The following is a 19,623-nucleotide window of genomic DNA, read 5'->3' as shown; positions in this document are numbered from 1 at the left end:
CAGCTGCCTCCTGCACACCTCCCACTGGGGATGTGCCTGCAACCAAGGTACATGCCCTTGACCAGAATCGAACCTGGGACCCTTCAGTCCGCAGGCCGACGCTCTATCCACTGAGCCAAACCGGTGACGGCGAGCATTTTTTAATATAGTTTCATGGCTCTACTCATTATCCTACCTTTCACAAAACTATTGCATCTTGAAATAACTGCCTGCAGCAGCACTCCTTAAAATGTGTAGACCACTTGAATCAGAATCACCTGTTGGGTTTTTTTTTTTTATGAGGCCATCAAGATCCTTAAAGTAGCTTTCATTCAGCCTCAGAACATCTTTTTAATATATTTTATTAATTTTTTACAGAGAGGAAGGGGAAGGGATAGAGAGTTAGAAACATCGATATGAGAGAAACATCGATCAGCTGCTTCCTGCACACCCCCTACTGGGGATGTGCCCGCAACCAAGGTACATGCCCTTGACCGGAATCGAACCTGGAACCTTTCAGTCTGCAGGCCGACGCTCTATCCACTGAGACAAACTGGTTACAGCTGTTGGGTTTTGTTAGAAGTGTAGCTGAAACCCATCACAAACCCACAAACTCAGAATATCTTGGGGGTACAAACCAGAAAACAACATTTTCAATCAGCCCCGAGGGAATTCTTACATAGTCTAAATTTGATCATCACTGGCACTTTGTGACACTGCTTTCTGTAAATTAGAGCAACTTAACAATTCCTTCCTAAAATAAATTCTGGGTTTTTTTCTGTAACTGTTTGTATATATTAGCTTCAGAGCTGGAAATAAAGAAAATAATTGATCAAAATGTTCCTATTGTGGCAAAATATATCAGAGAGAGAAAAAGAAGATGATGACTTCTGTGCAACAAAATAAAGGTCCTGTAAGCAAATGAAGGTTTATAAAGTACTAATTTAGTAGTTGGTGAACTCAGGATAAGTGTTCTGGCTATTTGGAGCTGGTAAAGGTAATTGGGAAGATAAATTGTGTTTCTTTGGGCTGCCCAGATTTGAGATATTATGCCACTCTGAGCAAATAGATAACTCTACTTCTATCTCCAAACCTCTTAATCCAGTCCAGTCCCATTCATGATAATCCATAGGATAAGAAATTGCCAATTTACCCATATTTGCTGCTAAGAAAAGTGGTCTCATGTCTTTTAAAACCTAGTTCTGCACTATACTCACTGGCTTCCAGTTTCCCAAAATTAAATCTATCATCTCTCCCAAATAAGACAACATTTTCCCTTTTGTAATTTTGGCTAGAGGTCCATTCCTAGGCCTACCTCTTCCGCTGAATTCCAAGAGTATATAAGTTTTCTTAAGATATTCATTGGTACACAGATGCTCTCCCAGGCTACACGTTATATTAGCAATTTACCCTGGTAATCTAGCAGGGGAAAAAACAGTCCTTTTTTACTAATATCTTTTTATCACATTCATCTACTAACAATCAATCTCATTTGTATGAAAAGGCCCACCGGATCATAAAGCAAACTCAAGTTTGGAATGTCAACAGAATCTACAAATGATTTTGCACATGGCGGTTAGACTATGTAGTAGCCTAAAAAGTCAAGAACACAAAATTTGGCTAACTGTATATTAAGTTCTCATAGTCATTTCCCCTTTCATTACTTCTGGAGAATGCATTTATCAAATTACAAAAATAATTATTTAAAAACTTCATAGCTATGAGCTGTTTAAATATTAAGTAATAGGAGATTAACATTACAGAACAAATAGGTTATTGGATTTGAACTTTTGGAAATGTGTGTTTAAAGAGAAATATATTAAACAGACAAAATAATGTAAGTTTGACACTTCATGTTTTGCTATCTGGTTACATATTTACACTTAAGAAAAAATATTTGGCATAATATATTTTGTTCATTTTTTATAGCATTATTACTCCAATGAGAAGGGTGTGTGTGTGCCTGGTGATTTAGTGATATTCTTAGCTCAGTTACCCAACTGAGCTTTTGCCATTTTGGCATTCAATCTGTTTTGTACCAAAGTTCCTTGCAAAAATCAGAGTTGAAATTTTTTTTAAATCCTCTTAATTAAGTACAACATAACATATGTTCAGAACCCTTGTATATAATTTTTTTGGTTCTCTGAGCATTAAATGACTGGATCCTCTCAGTCCGCCAAAGATTGATGAGTTTCCCAAGACATAATTTCAGTGCTAAACTAGGAAAGTTGCAAGTTAGAATATGATGGGACAAAGGTTTTTTAATAATCTATTCTGATATTTTCCCTTTCTCTTTCTAAAACATCTTAAAATTGAGGCTAAGTAACATTTAGGTAACCTTTCAATGTTTTCTCAATCTGCACATTTGGGGGAAAAAGTAGTAATACTGGTTAGAAAAATTGTAAATATACACTTACCTAAATATAAACAAACCCTGTTATTTTTTTACTACATGATATTTTAAAGCAGACAGACTTCCCTAAAAATCATTCTTTTCTTGTTATCCTTTTGTTCTGAAGATGTGTGCCATACATTAATTTGGTCTTAGAGAAACACTATACTTCAAATTGAGTAAGTTGTAAAATCTTTACACAGCTTGTAAAGAAATATACCTTTTATGTATTAAAACTGGTATTAAGCCCTGGTCAGTTTTGCCCAGTTCTTAGATCATTGGCCCACAGACCAAAGGGTTCCGAGTTTGATTCCTCATCAAGGACATCTACCTTGGTTGCGGGTTCAATCCCTGCTCCAGTCAGGGTGCATGCGGGAGGCAACCATTCGATGTCTCTCTCACATCATCTATTGTTTTTTTTTCTCTCTCTCTCCCTCTCCTCTCTCCCCTCCACTCTCTCTCTCTCTCTCAAGATCAATGAAAAAAATATCCTCGGGTGAGGATTAATTAAAAAAACAAACAAACTGGTATCAGGAACAAACTTGAAGAATCACAAAAACTGCACAACAGCTAGGATAGGCAAAACGTTTAAAATCTGAAATAATGTTTAAAATTAAACACATTACAGAAATACAATATTTACTGTTCCTTTTATGTTAAGGCTCACACTGCTCACCTTTGTATATGTATTAACAATTTAAAATAGACATTTCGCCCAGCGACATAGCTCAGTGGTTGAGCATTGACCTATGGACCAGGAGGTCACGATTCGATTCCTGGTCAGGGCATATGCCCAGATTGTGGGTTCGATCCCCTGTGTGGAGCGTTCAGGAGGCAGCTGATCAATGACTCTCTCCCATTATTGATGCTTCTATCACTAAATACCAAGTGGTATAATGAACATAAAATTAGAACTATGAATTTACTAATTATCTTGATGGGAACCATAACAGATGCCTCTAGTCATTTTATGAACTGAGATTTTTCATAAAGTCCATTGATCTTTCTCAGAACATAAATATTACTTAAAGAATGGCCAATATACATAATTATTATACTTAAAACTTAGGACTAAAATTCTCTCCCTTCCTCTCTGAAATCAATAAAAAATAAACATTTTCTCTGAATGTTAAATCTCCTTTTACTCCATCACAATGTACATAACTTTCTTATAATGTTAAGAGCAAATCTTAGGGCTCATTTAATAATAATGATCACTTTGGATTTTTTAAATCCAAACCTGAGGATATGTTTGTGTGGGTGTGTGTTTTTAATTGATTTTAGAGAGAGAGAGGAAAGGGGGAGAGAAACATCAATGTGAGAAACATCAATTGGTTGCCTCCTGCATGTACCCTGACTGGGGATTGAACCCCGCAACCTGAGTATGTGCCCTGACTAGGAATCAAACCCACCACTTTTTGGTGTACAGGATGATGTTCCAACCAACTGAATCAAGCAACCAGGGCAATAATGATCACATCTTAACATTTACATTGTATTTTTGGTTAACAAGTGCTTTCATAGGGATTATCCCACCTGTAATCTTATAACCCTCAGAATAAGCAAGTTAATTAAAAATTTTTATGCTCTGGCTGGTGTGGCTCAGTTGGTTGGGCGTCATCCTGTGCACCAAAAGGTTGCCAGTTCAATTCTTGGTCAGGGCACATACCCAAGTTGCAGGCTAGATCCCTGGAAACCGATGGATGTTTCTCTCCTCTCCTTTCCTCTCTCCCTAAAAATCTATTTTTAAAAAAGTATTAAAAAAATTTTTTATAACAGATGCAAAAAAACTGTGTGTAGGTTTATATGCCTACAGGAAGATAACAGGGATAACAATAAATGAACTAAGCCATATTTAAAATGCTGAGCAAAGAGGGAAGAGATTATTAAATGAAAAGGAGAAAAAAAAGAGAAGGTAAAAGATTCATGATAGATTTAAACACTGTAAGGATAACAGGAAAGCTTGAAAAAGAAATACCATATTTTGGTGACTGCCATACAATTAAAGAGAAAGAAAAAAAAAGTTTTGCCAACACTGAGCTACTAATACCCAAAGAGAAACAGCCTTTCAGCAGCCTCTTTAATAAACAAACTCAGATGAGAATAAGTTCAAAATAAAAGATAAAAACAGTACACACATATATAATGTACCTATTAAAATGTTTATAGTATATAAAAATGCTTATGATGCCCTAACCGGTTTGGCTCAGTGGATAGAGCATCGGCCTGCGGACTGAAGGGTCCCAGGTTCGATTCTGGTCAAGGGCATGTACAGGTTGCAGGCTAGATCCCCGGAAGCCGATGGATGTTTCTCTCCCTCTCCTTTCCTCTCTCCCTAAAAATCTACTTTTAAAAAAGTATTAAAAAAATTTTTTATAACAGATGCAAAAAAACTGTGTGTAGTGTTTATATGCTACAGGAAGATAACAGGGATAACAATAAATGAACTAAGCCATATTTAAAATGCTGAGCAAAGAGGGAAGAGATTATTAAATGAAAAGGAGAGCCCTGACCGGTTTGGCTCAGTGGATAGAGCGTCGGCCTGCGGACTGGAGGGTCCCGGGTTCGATTCCAGTCAGGGGCATGTGCCTTGGTTGCGGGCACATCCCCGGTGGGGTGTGTTGCAGGGGGCAGCTGGTCGATGTTTCTCTCTCATCGATGTTTCTAACTCTCTATCCCTCTCCCTTCCTCTCTGTAAAAAAATCAATAAAATATATTAAAAAAAAAAAACGAAAAGGAGAAAAAAAGAGAAGGTAAAAGATTCATGATAGATTTAAACACTGTAAGGATAACAGGAAAGCTTGAAAAAGAAATACCATATTTTGGTGACTGCCATACAATTAAAGAGAAAGAAAAAAAAAGTTTTGCCAACACTGAGCTACTAATACCCAAAGAGAAACAGCCTTTCAGCAGCCTCTTTAATAAACAAACTCAGATGAGAATAAGTTCAAAATAAAAGATAAAAACAGTACACACATATATAATGTACCTATTAAAATGTGTGACCCCCAATTTCATTGTTACAAATTGAGCATAATTAAAGCATAGTGATTAATCACAAAAACAATATGTAATTATATATGTTTTCCGATGGTCTTAGGCAACCCCTGTGAAAGGGTCGTTCGACCCCCAAAGGGGTCGCGACCCACAGGTTGAGAACCGCTGTCCTAGATATTTAAAAATCACTTTAAGAAGGCAAATGTAATATTCAATGAAGATAATCAATAGTAAAAAATAATGGCAAGTCCTAAATAAAATATTTCACTTATTTTTAGCTTGCTAAGGGAAAAAAAACTCATTAATCAATAAAATATATTTTTAAAAAAATAAAAAAAATTTTAAAAAAATGCTTATGAAATTAATAAAGATACAAAAGTGAATACAGTATAACATGATATAAAATAAACTATAAAAAAGGATTAGAAGGAAACATACAAAAATTTTTATAGCTACTATCCTTGGGAAGTAAGACTATGGGCTATGTGTTTTACTATATAAAACTTTAATAACTATATAAATATACATGTTAAGTTTTGGAATGTGTTTTTGTATTTACATCTCAATTAATGGTGGGGTAAGGATATTAGTGGAGAGAACTTGCTGTGTGGGGGCAGGTAACTAAGGTTCTACTTTTAATTTTGCCACTAATTAGCTCTGTGACATTGGTCACATCATTTATCTTCACTGAGTTCTGGTTTCATTGTTTATAAAATGAAGAACCCTGGGTACAGTGACCTCTTCAAGCTCTAACACTGATGCAGTTGTATTTACTCTGTTCATATATTCAAACTGAAGAGCTATTAAAATTCTAAATACCAAGTGGTATAATGAACATAAAATTAGAACTATGAATTTACTAATTATCTTGATGGGAACCATAACAGATGCCTCTAGTCATTTTATGAACTGAGATTTTTCATAAAGTCCATTGATCCATTTTTCTTTTCAACTTCCGAAATATGTTGCTATTATGTGCCAATGCAATAAATGTTAAAAATTTTAATAGTAAAGGTATATCTAGTAACAGGAAGAACAAGGAGGGAGGTTGAAAAAAATTGAAAATATTGATAATTACTTAGGAAATAACACTTGAGCTAAGAAGCATATGATTTCTTTCATATGTGGGATATAAACTCATAGACAGACAGACAACAGCATGGTGGTTACCAAAGGGAAGGGTTGGGTGATAGGGGAGTAGTAAAGGATAAAGAATACAGAATTTTCCCACAAATTCAAGACTGGAAAATCTTTGATAAGAACCCAAAAATCTTCAGAATCCAAAAAAGAACAACAACCCACTGTATTATAGATGTCTAAGTCTATCACATTTTGACAAAATTTTTAACCTCTGAATACTTTATATTTCCTTACATATAAAATAAAAGGATCAGATGAGATAATGAATGTGAAGAAAGTGCTCTATAGACTGGAAAACATTATATTAGGCTACACCTGGGATCTGACTTCCAAACAAAATCAAACTAAATTATAATTATTAGCAAATTATAATATGCTAAGTGAATCTGTATCAACTATTGGTGACACTGTACCATTCCATTACATGGAAATTTTTTTACAAGGGATTTCATAAAATCATATTCCACTGAGGAGAGTACAATAGGCCTGAGTGTAGATAAGACACAGACCAAAAAGGGAAGACTTAACCCCTAAGCTTTATGTTGTTAGAACAAATCCTAATGCAATTTGCCAGAACTCTTAGAATATTGGCCCAGGATTTTTTCAGGCCACTGTGGCTAACTAACAAGATATTTAGTTCTCCGAGTCACCCTATAGGGAAGGTGTAAGACTATTTTGAAACTTTTTATGCCAATTGCATATGAAAAGTACTGCTGCTCCGGGTAATCACATAGCTCCTCTCTGCTCTTGTCGCATTACGTTCACTAAATATATGATTTTTAAAACACAACATTTCTTCTACTAATCACATTGATCTAAGAGCCTCATAATTCAAAACACTTTATAGAAACTGTAGAAAACATATTTTGTTGGAAGCCCAAACCCTGGGATCAAAAACAGACTATCATTATATCAAACATGTCTCCACGCCTGTTGTTCCTTGTCCTCTCTCACACTTGACTACACCCCATTAGAACTCACCTTATCCTTGCAAGGCCTTTGACAGTTTTGTGCTGCACACACGGCATTCTCATCATCAGATTCCTCTGCTCCTGACCAGTCATACTTTGAGGGGATGTCCAGCACTTTTCTTTCTCTCTTCTTCTCAGTATTCTCTTTCACAAGTTCAACTTTGGCTGCAGCAGCCTTCTCCTTCTTTTTCTTTCTCTCTTCTTCTTTTGCTAGTTTCTTGGCCAGTTTGTTCAGCTCCTTTGCTTTTTCTGCACTTAATTTTAATTTCTTCTTTTTAGGTTTATCCATTTTCTTTAACTCTTTGGACTTCTGTTTTCCTTCTCCAAAAAGTTGTTCTACCTTTTCTAGCTTCCGTTTCCTTTTCTTCTCTGAAGAGTCCTTTCCTTTTATTTTTAATGGTTTCTCCTCCATGCTGTCATCCTTCAAAAATATAAAATTACAAACAATTTTTAAGCAAGACATTTAAAAACAGTTTTGTTCTCTTATGTGAGGTATCTTGAAGTGTCAAATACATAGAGAAATGTATAGTAGAGGTTACTGGGGGAGACAGAAATGGGATTTATTGTTTAATGGGTACAGAGTTTCTGTTTGGGCTAATTTTAAAAGTTCTGGAAATAATGGTGATCATTGCACAACATTGTGAAGGTAATTAATACAACTGAATTGTATACTTAAAAAGTTAAAATGGTAAATTCTGTGTAGTGTACACTGTACTACAATGAATATCCTAGATCAGTGGTTCTCAACCTTCCTAATGCCGCGACCCTTTAATACAGTTCCTCATGTTGTGGTGACCCCCAATTTCATTGTTACAAATTGAGCATAATTAAAGCATAGTGATTAATCACAAAAACAATATGTAATTATATATGTTTTCCGATGGTCTTAGGCAACCCCTGTGAAAGGGTCGTTCGACCCCCAAAGGGGTCGCGACCCACAGGTTGAGAACCGCTGTCCTAGATATTTAAAAATCACTTTAAGAAGGCAAATGTAATATTCAATGAAGATAATCAATAGTAAAAAATAATGGCAAGTCCTAAATAAAATATTTCACTTATTTTTAGCTTGCTAAGGGAAAAAAAACTCATTGTTAACATCCTATATAATAAAAGCCTAATATGCAAATTGACCAAACAGTGGAACAACCGGTGAAACAACCCGTCGCTATGACACGCACTGACCACCTAGGGGGCAGATGCTCAACGCAGGAGCTTCCCCCAGCCTGCAGGTCCCAGGCCAGCCAAGCCCTGATCACAGGCCAGGCCTAGGAACCCTACCCATGTTCAAATTTCATGCACTGGGCCTCTAGTATATTAACATAACCTGTAGCATCCACTTGAGATGAAATCATACACAGAAAGCTAAATGTACTAAATGTACATTTAATTACATAATAACTTTTTTGGTTTTCATTTACTACTACAATAGTTCTTCATTAATTCAATAAATTCTAGGTGGTTAAGAAGTTATTAGAAATGTTATCAAAACATACAAAATTGTATCATGATCTCAATACAAAAGGTATGTAGTGACTTTAGCAAGAGCTAGAAAATAGTTGATGTGACAAAGCAAAAAATATATCATTTTTCTTTTCAACTTCCGAATATTGTTGCTATTATGTGCCAATGCAATAAATGTTAAAATTTTAATAGTAAAGGTATATCTAGTAACAGGAAGAACAAGGAGGGAGGTTGAAAAAAATTGAAAATATTGATAATTACTTAGGAAATAACACTTGAGCTAAGAAGCATATGATTTCTTTCATATGTGGGATATAAACTCATAGACAGACAGACAACAGCATGGTGGTTACCAAAGGGAAGGGTTGGGTGATAGGGGAGTAGTAAAGGATAAAGAATACAGAATTTTCCCACAAATTCAAGACTGGAAAATCTTTGATAAGAACCCAAAAATCTTCAGAATCCAAAAAAGAACAACAACCCACTGTATTATAGATGTCTAAGTCTATCACATTTTGACAAAATTTTTAACCTCTGAATACTTTATATTTCCTTACATATAAAATAAAAGGATCAGATGAGATAATGAATGTGAAGAAAGTGCTCTATAGACTGGAAAACATTATATTAGGCTACACCTGGGATCTGACTTCCAAACAAAATCAAACTAAATTATAATTATTAGCAAATTATAATATGCTAAGTGAATCTGTATCAACTATTGGTGACACTGTACCATTCCATTACATGGAAACAAATAATGAAAAGAATATTAGAAATCAAATGCCAGTTAGAAACCAGGTCCCTCTGTTTTTACTACGTGTGACCTTAGGCAAGTTTCCACCTCTTGGATCCTAAATTTCTTCACATACAGAAGGGCTAAATACTTGCTCTGTCTATCCTTTTCACTCTCCCTTTCAGGATTATGGTGAGGATCAAATGAGATCATGGATCTATAAACACTGAATATATTATAAACTGTTACGCAAGTATAACAGACGAATGTGGACTCTCCATCTCCACTTCTATATAACCATTTCATTAGAAACCTTCATTTAAAAAAATAATTTTTTAATTCTTAACTAATTTTTATGTTTCAATTACAGTTAATGTACAATATTAGTTTCAAGTGTAAAACCCAGCAATTGGACATTTATATAACTTATGAAGTGCTCACTCCAAAGTGATCATCTATCTGACACCATACAAAGTAATTATATTTTTTACTATATGCTCTATGCTGTACTTTATATCCCCATGGACTTTCTATAACTACCAATTCATACTTCTTAATCACTTCACCTTTTTCACCCCCAAACCCCTCCCATCTAACAACCACCAAAACATTCTCTGTATCTATGGTTCTGTTTCTGTTTTGCATGTTCATTTATTTTGTTTTTTAGATTCCACATATAAGTGAAATCATATGGATTTGTCTTTCTCTGACTTATTTCACACAGCACAGCACCTTCTAGGTCCATCCATGTTGTTGCAGATGGCAAGATTTCATTCTTTATCTTTTTTTAATGGCTGAGTCATTTTCCACTGTATATATGCACCACATCTTTATTCATTCATCTATTGATGGACACTTAGGTTGCTTCTATTATCTTGGCTACTGAAAATGCTGCAATTAAGATATGGATGCATGTCTTTTCAATTTAGTGTTTTGAGTTTCTTCAGATAAATACCCAGAAGTGAAATAGCTGGGTCCTACTTTGTCTCTATATAATCTTTATTTTAGTCTATTTTGTCTGATAAAAGTATTAATACACCAGTTTTTATTTTCCTTTTCATTTCCATTGTCATGAAATATCCTTTTCCATCCCTTTACTTTCAGTCTATGTGTGTATGTGTCTTTTGATTTGAAGTGAGTCTCTTATAGACAGCATATGTAAGGGTTTTCTTTTGTGATCCATTCAGCCACCATTTATCTTTTGATTGGAGCATTTAACCCATTTCCATTTAAAGTAATGGTTGATAAGTGGTTTTTTGTTGTTGTTTTTTAATATATTTTTATTGATTTCAGAGAGGAAGGGAGAGGGAGAGAGACAGAAACATCAATGATGAAAGAGAATTATTGACTGGCTGCCTGCTGTACACCCCCTACTGGGGATTGAGCCCGCAAACTGAGCATGTGCCCCTGACTGAAATCGACCCCTGGACCCTTCAGTCCGCAGGCCAACGCTCTATCCACTGAGCCAAACCAGCAAGTGTGATAGATGTATTTATTGCCATTTTATTGTTCATATTTTTTGACCCTCCTCTTCCTTCTTCAAGAAGATCCTTTAACATTGCTTGTAATAATGATTTGGTGGTGATAAATTCCTTTAGCTTTTTTTTGTCTGAGAATCTCTTTGTATGTCTTTCAATTCTAAATGAGAGCCTTGTTGAGTAATCTTGGTTGCAGATCCTTGCTTTCCATTACTTGGAATATAAGAAGCCAATTTCTTCTGGCCTGCAAAGTTTCTGTTGGGAAATCAGCTGACAATCTTATGGGAGCTCCCTTATAGGTAACTAACTGCTTTTCTCTTGCTGCTTTTAAGATTTTCTCTTTGTCTTTCATCTTTGGCATTTCAATTATGATGTGTCTTGGTATGGGTCTTTTGGGGTTCATCTTGTTTGGGATGCTCTGTGCTTCCTGGATTTGTGTGTCTATTTCATTCACCAAGTTAAAGAAGTTTTCCATCATCACTTGAAGTTGTCCCAGAAGCTTCTTAACCTATTCTTTTTTTTTTTCATTTCTTTTTGCTGTTCTGATTGGGTAATTTTCTGCTTTCTTATCTTCCAAATCACTGATTTGATCCTATGCTTCATCTACTCTACTGCTGATTCCTTGTAATATATTCTTAATTTGTTATTGTAGACTTCATTTCTAACTGGTTCTATTTTATGTTTCCTATCTTTGTTGAAGTTCTCACCAAGATCCTTGAGTATCCTTATAACCAGTGTTTTGAACTGGTAGATTGCTTATCTCATTTTGTTTAGTTCTTTTTCTGGAGTCCTGTTCTGTTATTTTATTTGAAACATGTTTCTTTTTCTCATTTTGGCAGCCTCCCTGAGTTTGTTTCTATGTTTTAGGCAGAGCTACATCTCAGGTCTTGGTAGAGTGGCCTTATATAGTAGGTGTCCTGTAGGACCCAGTGGCACAGACTCCCCAGTCACCCAAACTATGCACTCCAGATGTGCTCCCCATGTGGACTGTGTGCACCCTTCTACTGTAGTTGACTCCTGATTGCTGTTGGCATGTCAATGAGAGGGATTTTCCCCCCAGGTCAATTGGCTGCAAGGACTTTCCACAACCACCATGGAGGACATGCTGTGCAGTGGTCGACCCCATGGAGTTGGACTCACTTAAGAAGGGCTCTAATGCCTGCTGAGTCCACCCCTTGGGTGTGCTGCTCATGGAGGTGGTTGGATGGTGCTTCAGCGTGGTGTGAAGCTGTCCACTGGGTGCGCTGGCTTTGGGGCCTACCGGGAGTTGCAAGCCAAAGTCAACTGCCATCTGTGTCCTGCCCAGGATGACCTGTCATGAGCTACAAAGCAATCTGCAGATGGCTGCTACGTGTGCTGGGCTTGAGGTGCCTAGAGCAGGCCAAGCTAAGGCTGGCAGCCTCAAACTAAGGCTGGTTGCCACTAATGCCAAGCCTGGGGCCACTTACCAAGAGGTATGAGGCATGCCAAGATCAGAAGCTCCGTGAGAGATTTTAAAAAAGTTGGTAGCATGAGCCAAGACATGGTATGTTTCTTTTTTTAACCACAATATTTTCCCCTGCCTAACTTTTTGTCTGAGAATCTCTTTGTATGTCTTTCAATTCTAAATGAGAGCCTTGTTGAGTAATCTTGGTTGCAGATCCTTGCTTTCCATTACTTGGAATATAAGAAGCCAATTTCTTCTGGCCTGCAAAGTTTCTGTTGGGAAATCAGCTGACAATCTTATGGGAGCTCCCTTATAGGTAACTAACTGCTTTTCTCTTGCTGCTTTTAAGATTTTCTCTTTGTCTTTCATCTTTGGCATTTCAATTATGATGTGTCTTGGTATGGGTCTTTTGGGGTTCATCTTGTTTGGGATGCTCTGTGCTTCCTGGATTTGTGTGTCTATTTCATTCACCAAGTTAAAGAAGTTTTCCATCATCACTTGAAGTTGTCCCAGAAGCTTCTTAACCTATTCTTTTTTTTTTTCATTTCTTTTTGCTGTTCTGATTGGGTAATTTTCTGCTTTCTTATCTTCCAAATCACTGATTTGATCCTATGCTTCATCTACTCTACTGCTGATTCCTTGTAATATATTCTTAATTTGCTATTGTAGACTTCATTTCTAACTGGTTCTATTTTATGTTTCCTATCTTTGTTGAAGTTCTCACCAAGATCCTTGAGTATCCTTATAACCAGTGTTTTGAACTGGTAGATTGCTTATCTCATTTTGTTTAGTTCTTTTTCTGGAGTCCTGTTCTGTTATTTTATTTGAAACATGTTTCTTTTTCTCATTTTGGCAGCCTCCCTGAGTTTGTTTCTATGTTTTAGGCAGAGCTACATCTCAGGTCTTGGTAGAGTGGCCTTATATAGTAGGTGTCCTGTAGGACCCAGTGGCACAGACTCCCCAGTCACCCAAACTATGCACTCCAGATGTGCTCCCCATGTGGACTGTGTGCACCCTTCTACTGTAGTTGACTCCTGATTGCTGTTGGCATGTCAATGGGAGGGATTTTCCCCCCAGGTCAATTGGCTGCAAGGACTTTCCACAACCACCATGGAGGACATGCTGTGCAGTGGTCGACCCCATGGAGTTGGACTCACTTAAGAAGGGCTCTAATGCCTGCTGAGTCCACCCCTTGGGTGTGCTGCTCATGGAGGTGGTTGGATGGTGCTTCAGCGTGGTGTGAAGCTGTCCACTGGGTGCGCTGGCTTTGGGGCCTACCGGGAGTTGCAAGCCAAAGTCAACTGCCATCTGTGTCCTGCCCAGGATGACCTGTCATGAGCTACAAAGCAATCTGCAGATGGCTGCTACGTGTGCTGGGCTTGAGGTGCCTAGAGCAGGCCAAGCTAAGGCTGGCAGCCTCAAACTAAGGCTGGTTGCCACTAATGCCAAGCCTGGGGCCACTTACCAAGAGGTATGAGGCATGCCAAGATCAGAAGCTCCGTGAGAGATTTTAAAAAAGTTGGTAGCATGAGCCAAGACATGGTATGTTTCTTTTTTTAACCACAATATTTTCCCCTGCCTAACTTTGGGCCTTTGATTAACAGGAGTCTGGTCTAAGAAAACTGTTCTAAGCTGGTGATTTTCAGTAACCCGCTTTCTTTTTAGCAGAAATGGTCTATTTTCCCCAAAATTACATATCACATAAAATCTCAATAAAGAAAACCATAAAACAGAACTACTTTGATTTAATTAGAAAGTAGGAGAGCCAGAATAATACACACTCAGCCATCTTGCCTTGCCAGCATTTATGGTTCTTCCAAGGAACTTGGGCATTCTAAATAGTTTTACAATCACTGTTCTAGTAAGCTTTAAATCCATACCTCCATGATATGCAGGAATCTGTCTTCAGAGGGTGGGTGTGTGGCCTGCAAAATCCGCCATATGTGTTGAGTTTCATCTAGAGATACTTCCAGGAGATCTCCAATCATCATAAGTTCTTCCAGCTGGGCTTTAGCTCCAGGTGACAACTCCAACACTGGAGGCTCTAAACTTCGGGGCACCAAAGGGCTCTTCCGTGGCTGTTTCCTTGGGGTGCTAGAACCTTTCCAAAAATTTGTAAGACAAAATAAAAATGAAAAACTATGAAAAAAATGTAATGTTTCCAAAGTAAATAATTAGGGGAATGGTTCTTTCACCCCCAATAATTTAGACATTCTAATTGATTGCATCAGTATTAAAGTGAAAATGAAATTAAAAACAAATATGGAACAAAAAGATCTAGAATTCTAATACGCACTCTAAAATATTGGTTTAGAATACAAAACTGGTTCCTTATTGTTTATCCTGTGACTGAAGAAGGGGAATCTGTAATAATAAAAGCACAATATGCTAATTAGACCGGACGGCCAAAGGACCTTCCAGACAACCTTCCGGACAAAGCCAGGGCTGTGAGGGCCGAGCCCCTTGCATGAATTTTGTGTAGCGGGCCCCTAGTAGAAAAGAATCTCTTAACCCATGCTCTCTTCCTTTTAGAGGATACCAACAGATTAAGCATATACCTGCCCTACATAAGTAAGTGATTATTTTTCTAATGAACAGACAACAAACACAGCTGACCCTTGGACAGGCAGGTTTGAACTACAAAGAGCATGGCCCACTTATATATGAATAACTGTGTCCACTTTAAAGCAGATTTTAAAAATTGGTGTATAAGTGGACCTGTGCAGTTCAAATTCAAGGGTCAACTATTTTTTTGTTTTTGTTAATCTTTGGCCAAGGATATTTTATTATTGATTTTTAGAGAGAATGGAAGGGAGGGAAGAAGGGAGGCAGAGAGGAGAGGGAGTGAGGGGGGAGGGGGAAAGGGAGAGAAAAACATGGATGTGAGAGAGACATATCAATTGGTTGCCACCCACATGTGCCCTGACCAGGGCCAGGGATTGAACCTGCAACTTAGGCACATGCCCTTGACCAGGAATCGAACCCATGATCCTTAGATGCACGGGCCAAGGCTCTACCACTGAGACACCCCACCCAGAGCAGGTCAACTGTATTTTTTATCTGAGATTGAGAATCTGTGTATGCACAGGGCTGGCTTAAGTTATGTGCTAATTTTTGACTGACGGTGAGTCAGTGCCCCTAACCCCTGCACTGTTCAAAGGTAAATTGTAATATGCTGTCCCATAAAATTCTGAATTTTACTATGAAGAGATGAACACCCTCCATTTTCCAGAGGTGTATCCTAAAGCAATGTGATTTATTTTCACTGGGGAAAAAGTGAACATAACAGAGAAATTATATACAAAGAAAAGGAAAAACTTTCTAGCAATTAAAGCTTTCCGAAACTAGAATGAATATTCTTAAAAAGCAGCAAGTTCCTTAAGAACTCATAATGAACAAAAACAAAAAAAGACTAAATGATTCCTTATCAGAGATTTTATAAAAATGAGAGATGGGACTAGATGGCCTCTAAAGTTCTTCTAATTAGAATTCAATAATTCTATGTAAGTTTTCAGATTATCAACCTAATGACAGAAAATGCAAATAGGGACGTTTTCAGGTTTTAATAAAATTTCACGGCAAAGATTATGTATTTAAGAGGGATGCACAGTCTTGATTAATACAATGGTTTTTTTCTCACTGGTTTCAGGCTAATCTTCTCCACAATGTTTTAAAGGGTAATACCTTGAGAACAACTCTTAGAAGCAGAAGAATAAGCATGTTCTGCACAGAATGAAGGAGCTGTCCACATGTGAGTGACCACCTCCTCAGACTTGATGGGAATCTCTTCATCACAAAAAAGATTGGGTTCCAGACTACTGGAGGACTTCACACTGGCTGTGTCCTGAAGAAGAAACAAAGAGGGGTATTAAAAATTAGAACCACTTGTGCCTCTCAAAGCCTAAAATAATTAATATACATAATAATATTATATATTAATAAGCATTAATATGTTAATATATTTATTACTTCACAGAAAATGTTTACAAAGCCCTGGTGTAGAGTCCTACCCCCAGCAGCACAAAAATTATAAAAGAGTGAGTTAGGAGAAAGATAAAAGCTTAATGACTAATATAATACCTGATTCTCCTTGTAGGGTGCATGAAATTATCCTTAATTAAACAGGGTACTTAAAAGGTTTTATAACAGGATTCTGGAAGACAATACCACTCACTGAAAATTTAGGGATAGCAGTTCATTATCTTCTTCCCTATTCAAACAAATTCTAAAAAGTAACACATCTGTACTATAGCCTGCACCATCTGTTGCTTTTTAGAATGGAATTGTCTTTTCTGACCTTAATTCTACTCATTTCATTGTAACTCAAGCAGGAAACTTTGTTAGGCTTTCAAAGTGGAAAGAATGGTGAACAGGAGGTAATGAAGGAAAATCATAAGTAAGAAGAACAAATTTAAAAAGTTACTTCCCCAAGTGAAGTATGAAATGTTAAGAGGTACAATATTGACTTTGATAAGTTAAAGATAAATTGTTAGCCCTAGAGGAAACACTGAAAAAAAATTAAATAAATACAAAAATATAAGAAACCAATAAAAAGTAAAATAAAGGAACAAAAAAAAGGGGGGGGGGGCGCTTAATAAAAAATAAATAGCAAGAACCCAGCCAGCATGGCTCAGTGGTTGAGGGTCGCCCTATGAACCAGGAGGTCACAGTTCAATTCCCAGTCAGGGCACGTGCCCAGGTTGCAAGCTCGATTCCCAGTGTGGGACATGCAGGAGGCAGCCAATCAATGATTCTCTCTCATCATTGATGTTTTTTCTCTCCCACTTCCTTCCTCTCTGAAATCAATAAAAATAAATAGCAAGATGGCCAACTTAAACCCAACCATGTCAACAATGATATTAAATGTAAATAGACTAAACACCCCCAATGAGAAGACAGATCATGTTACTTAAAAAAAAAACCCCACAAAAAACAAGACTCAACCATATATTTTAAGTTACATATATATGCAGAATACAAACAAGAAAGGACCCTATTTACATGCTATCTCAAGAGACACATTTTAATTATGTAGACACAGATAGGAGGAACCAAGATGGCAGCATAGGTAAATGCCGGTACTCATTGCATCCCACAACTATGTCAAAATTACAACTAAAATACAGAACAACCATCATTAAGAACCGCATGAAAGCTAGCTGAATGGAAGTCCTACAACTAGAGAAGTAAAAAAGAAAGCACGTTGAAACTGGTTAGGAGGGGTGAAGGCATGGATTGGGCTGGTCCAGCACCCATGTAGGCTGTTTTTATAATCCAGAGGGAGATCGTCCCTGCAGAGGCCCCGTGAGGAGCAAAGGGTCCCAGCCCCACACCAGACACCCCCCCACACACACACAAACCCAGGGTCCCAGAGCTGGGAAGAGAAGTCCCCGTAAATTCAGGCTGTAAAAACCAGCAGGGATTGTGGCCGAGGGACACGAAGGCTGCCAGAGACTCAGGTGTTCCTCTTAAAGGGCCAGGCACAAACTTACTCGGACTCGATTCCTCTGAGCTCCAGTGCCAGGAGAAGTTATGGGACCCAGACACATAAGAGGAAGAACTGAATTATCTGGCATCAGGGCAGGAATTTGGGAGCAGCTTGCTACCAGACGGAGATGCTCACCAGAGTCATTGTTCCTAGGCCATGAACTCCCCTGTTCCAGGGCTGACTGGCAATCATATGTGAGTCCCCATCAACCTGGAGTACACTGTTTGCTCTACCCTGGTGATTCTCTGAGACCCTGCCCAAACCAATTTGCAGCCCCACTCAAGCTGTTTGCAGCAGCTTTTTGATAGGAATGGCTTATCCTAGCTCAGGCCTCAGACTTTGCTAAAATCTCTCAAAAAAGCTGCAGCTGGTGTCAGCATGCCTAAATCTATACTAATAAAAGGTAATATGCTAATTAGACCAGACATCCTTCCAGACAAAGCCTCAGTGGCGGGGGCTGAGGCAGTTAGGGGCGATGAGGCTGGCGGGGAGGGCAAGTTAGGGGCGACCAGGCCAGCAGGGGAGGGCAGTTAGGGGCAACCAGGCTGGCAGGAGAGGGCAGTTAGGGGTGATCAGGCCGACAGGCAGAGTGGTTATGGGCGATCAGGCAGGCAGGCAGGTGAGCGATTAGGAGCCAGTGGTCCTGGATTGTGAGAGGGATATCCCCCGAGGGTTCCCGGATTGGAGAGGGTGCAGGCTGGGCTGAGGGGACTTCTCCCAACCCCATGCACGGATTTCGTGCAACAGGCCTCTAGTTTATCAATAAAAGGTCCAAGATCCAGCACCAGCCTGCCTTACTTCACAGCTGAGCCTCACCTGGGTATATCCAAATCCGATACAAATAGGAGTAATCTGCAGATTGCTCTGTAGCTCCTGCCAGGTGGCCCCAGGCAGTCGCTGATTTTGCACCTCCCTGGAGAACCTAGAGCCAGTGCATCTGGTCGACAGCTTCAGACCATATCAGATTACAACTCTTCACATCCCTAAGTGACACACTCAAGAGGCAGACTCAGTGAGCACCAAAGCCCCACTGAAGCAAGTCCTACTCCATAGGGGTGTTTCCTGCACAGCAGCTCTACCACTGTAGTCACAGCTGGTCCTCACAGCCAATTGGCTTGGAGGTCAATTCCTCCCAGTGACACCAACAGCAATCAAGTCTCAACTACAACAAGACTGTGCACTCAGCCCACAAAGGACTGCATCTAGAGTGCCCAGCTCAAGTGACTGGGGAGGCTGAGCAACTGGGCCCCTATAGGATACCTACTACACAAGGCCACTTTACCAACTCCAGGAGACATTGCAGCTCTATCCAATACATAGAAACAAACACAGGGAAGCAGCCAAAATGCAGAGACAAAGCAACATGTCACAAATAAAAGAAATGAAAGAAAGCAAACCACGGTTATAAGGTTACTCAAGGAACTTTATGAGACCTTCAAGAGACTTAGTGAGACTTTCAAGGATCTTAGTAATAATGCCAAAGACATGGAAAAGGACCAGTCAGAAATTAAGCATACACTAACTGAAATAAAGAATAATTTACAGGGATTCAACA

The 19,623-nt window shown here is 38.3% G+C and overlaps 1 protein-coding gene across 1 annotated transcript in view; it reads right to left on the bottom strand.

Annotated features, from left to right (window-relative positions):
• Positions 1 to 19,623, bottom strand: part of KDM5A (lysine (K)-specific demethylase 5A) — a 104,743-nt gene that overhangs the window by 7,999 nt on the left and 77,121 nt on the right. Inside the window, exons 26-28 of the mRNA XM_005865965.2 lie at positions 16,265 to 16,424; positions 14,461 to 14,681; positions 7,490 to 7,900 (exon numbers count right to left, since the gene is read on the bottom strand). Coding sequence (XP_005866027.1) covers positions 7,490 to 7,900; positions 14,461 to 14,681; positions 16,265 to 16,424 — 792 coding nt within the window. The remainder of the gene's footprint in view (positions 1 to 7,489; positions 7,901 to 14,460; positions 14,682 to 16,264; positions 16,425 to 19,623) is intronic.

Source organism: Myotis brandtii, unplaced genomic scaffold (genome assembly GCF_000412655.1).
Source record: "Myotis brandtii unplaced genomic scaffold, ASM41265v1 scaffold216, whole genome shotgun sequence".
NCBI classification, from domain to species: Eukaryota; Metazoa; Chordata; class Mammalia; order Chiroptera; family Vespertilionidae; genus Myotis; species Myotis brandtii.
The sequence above is the reverse complement of the archived record's forward strand: the minus strand, read 5'-3'. Positions and strand labels throughout refer to the sequence as shown.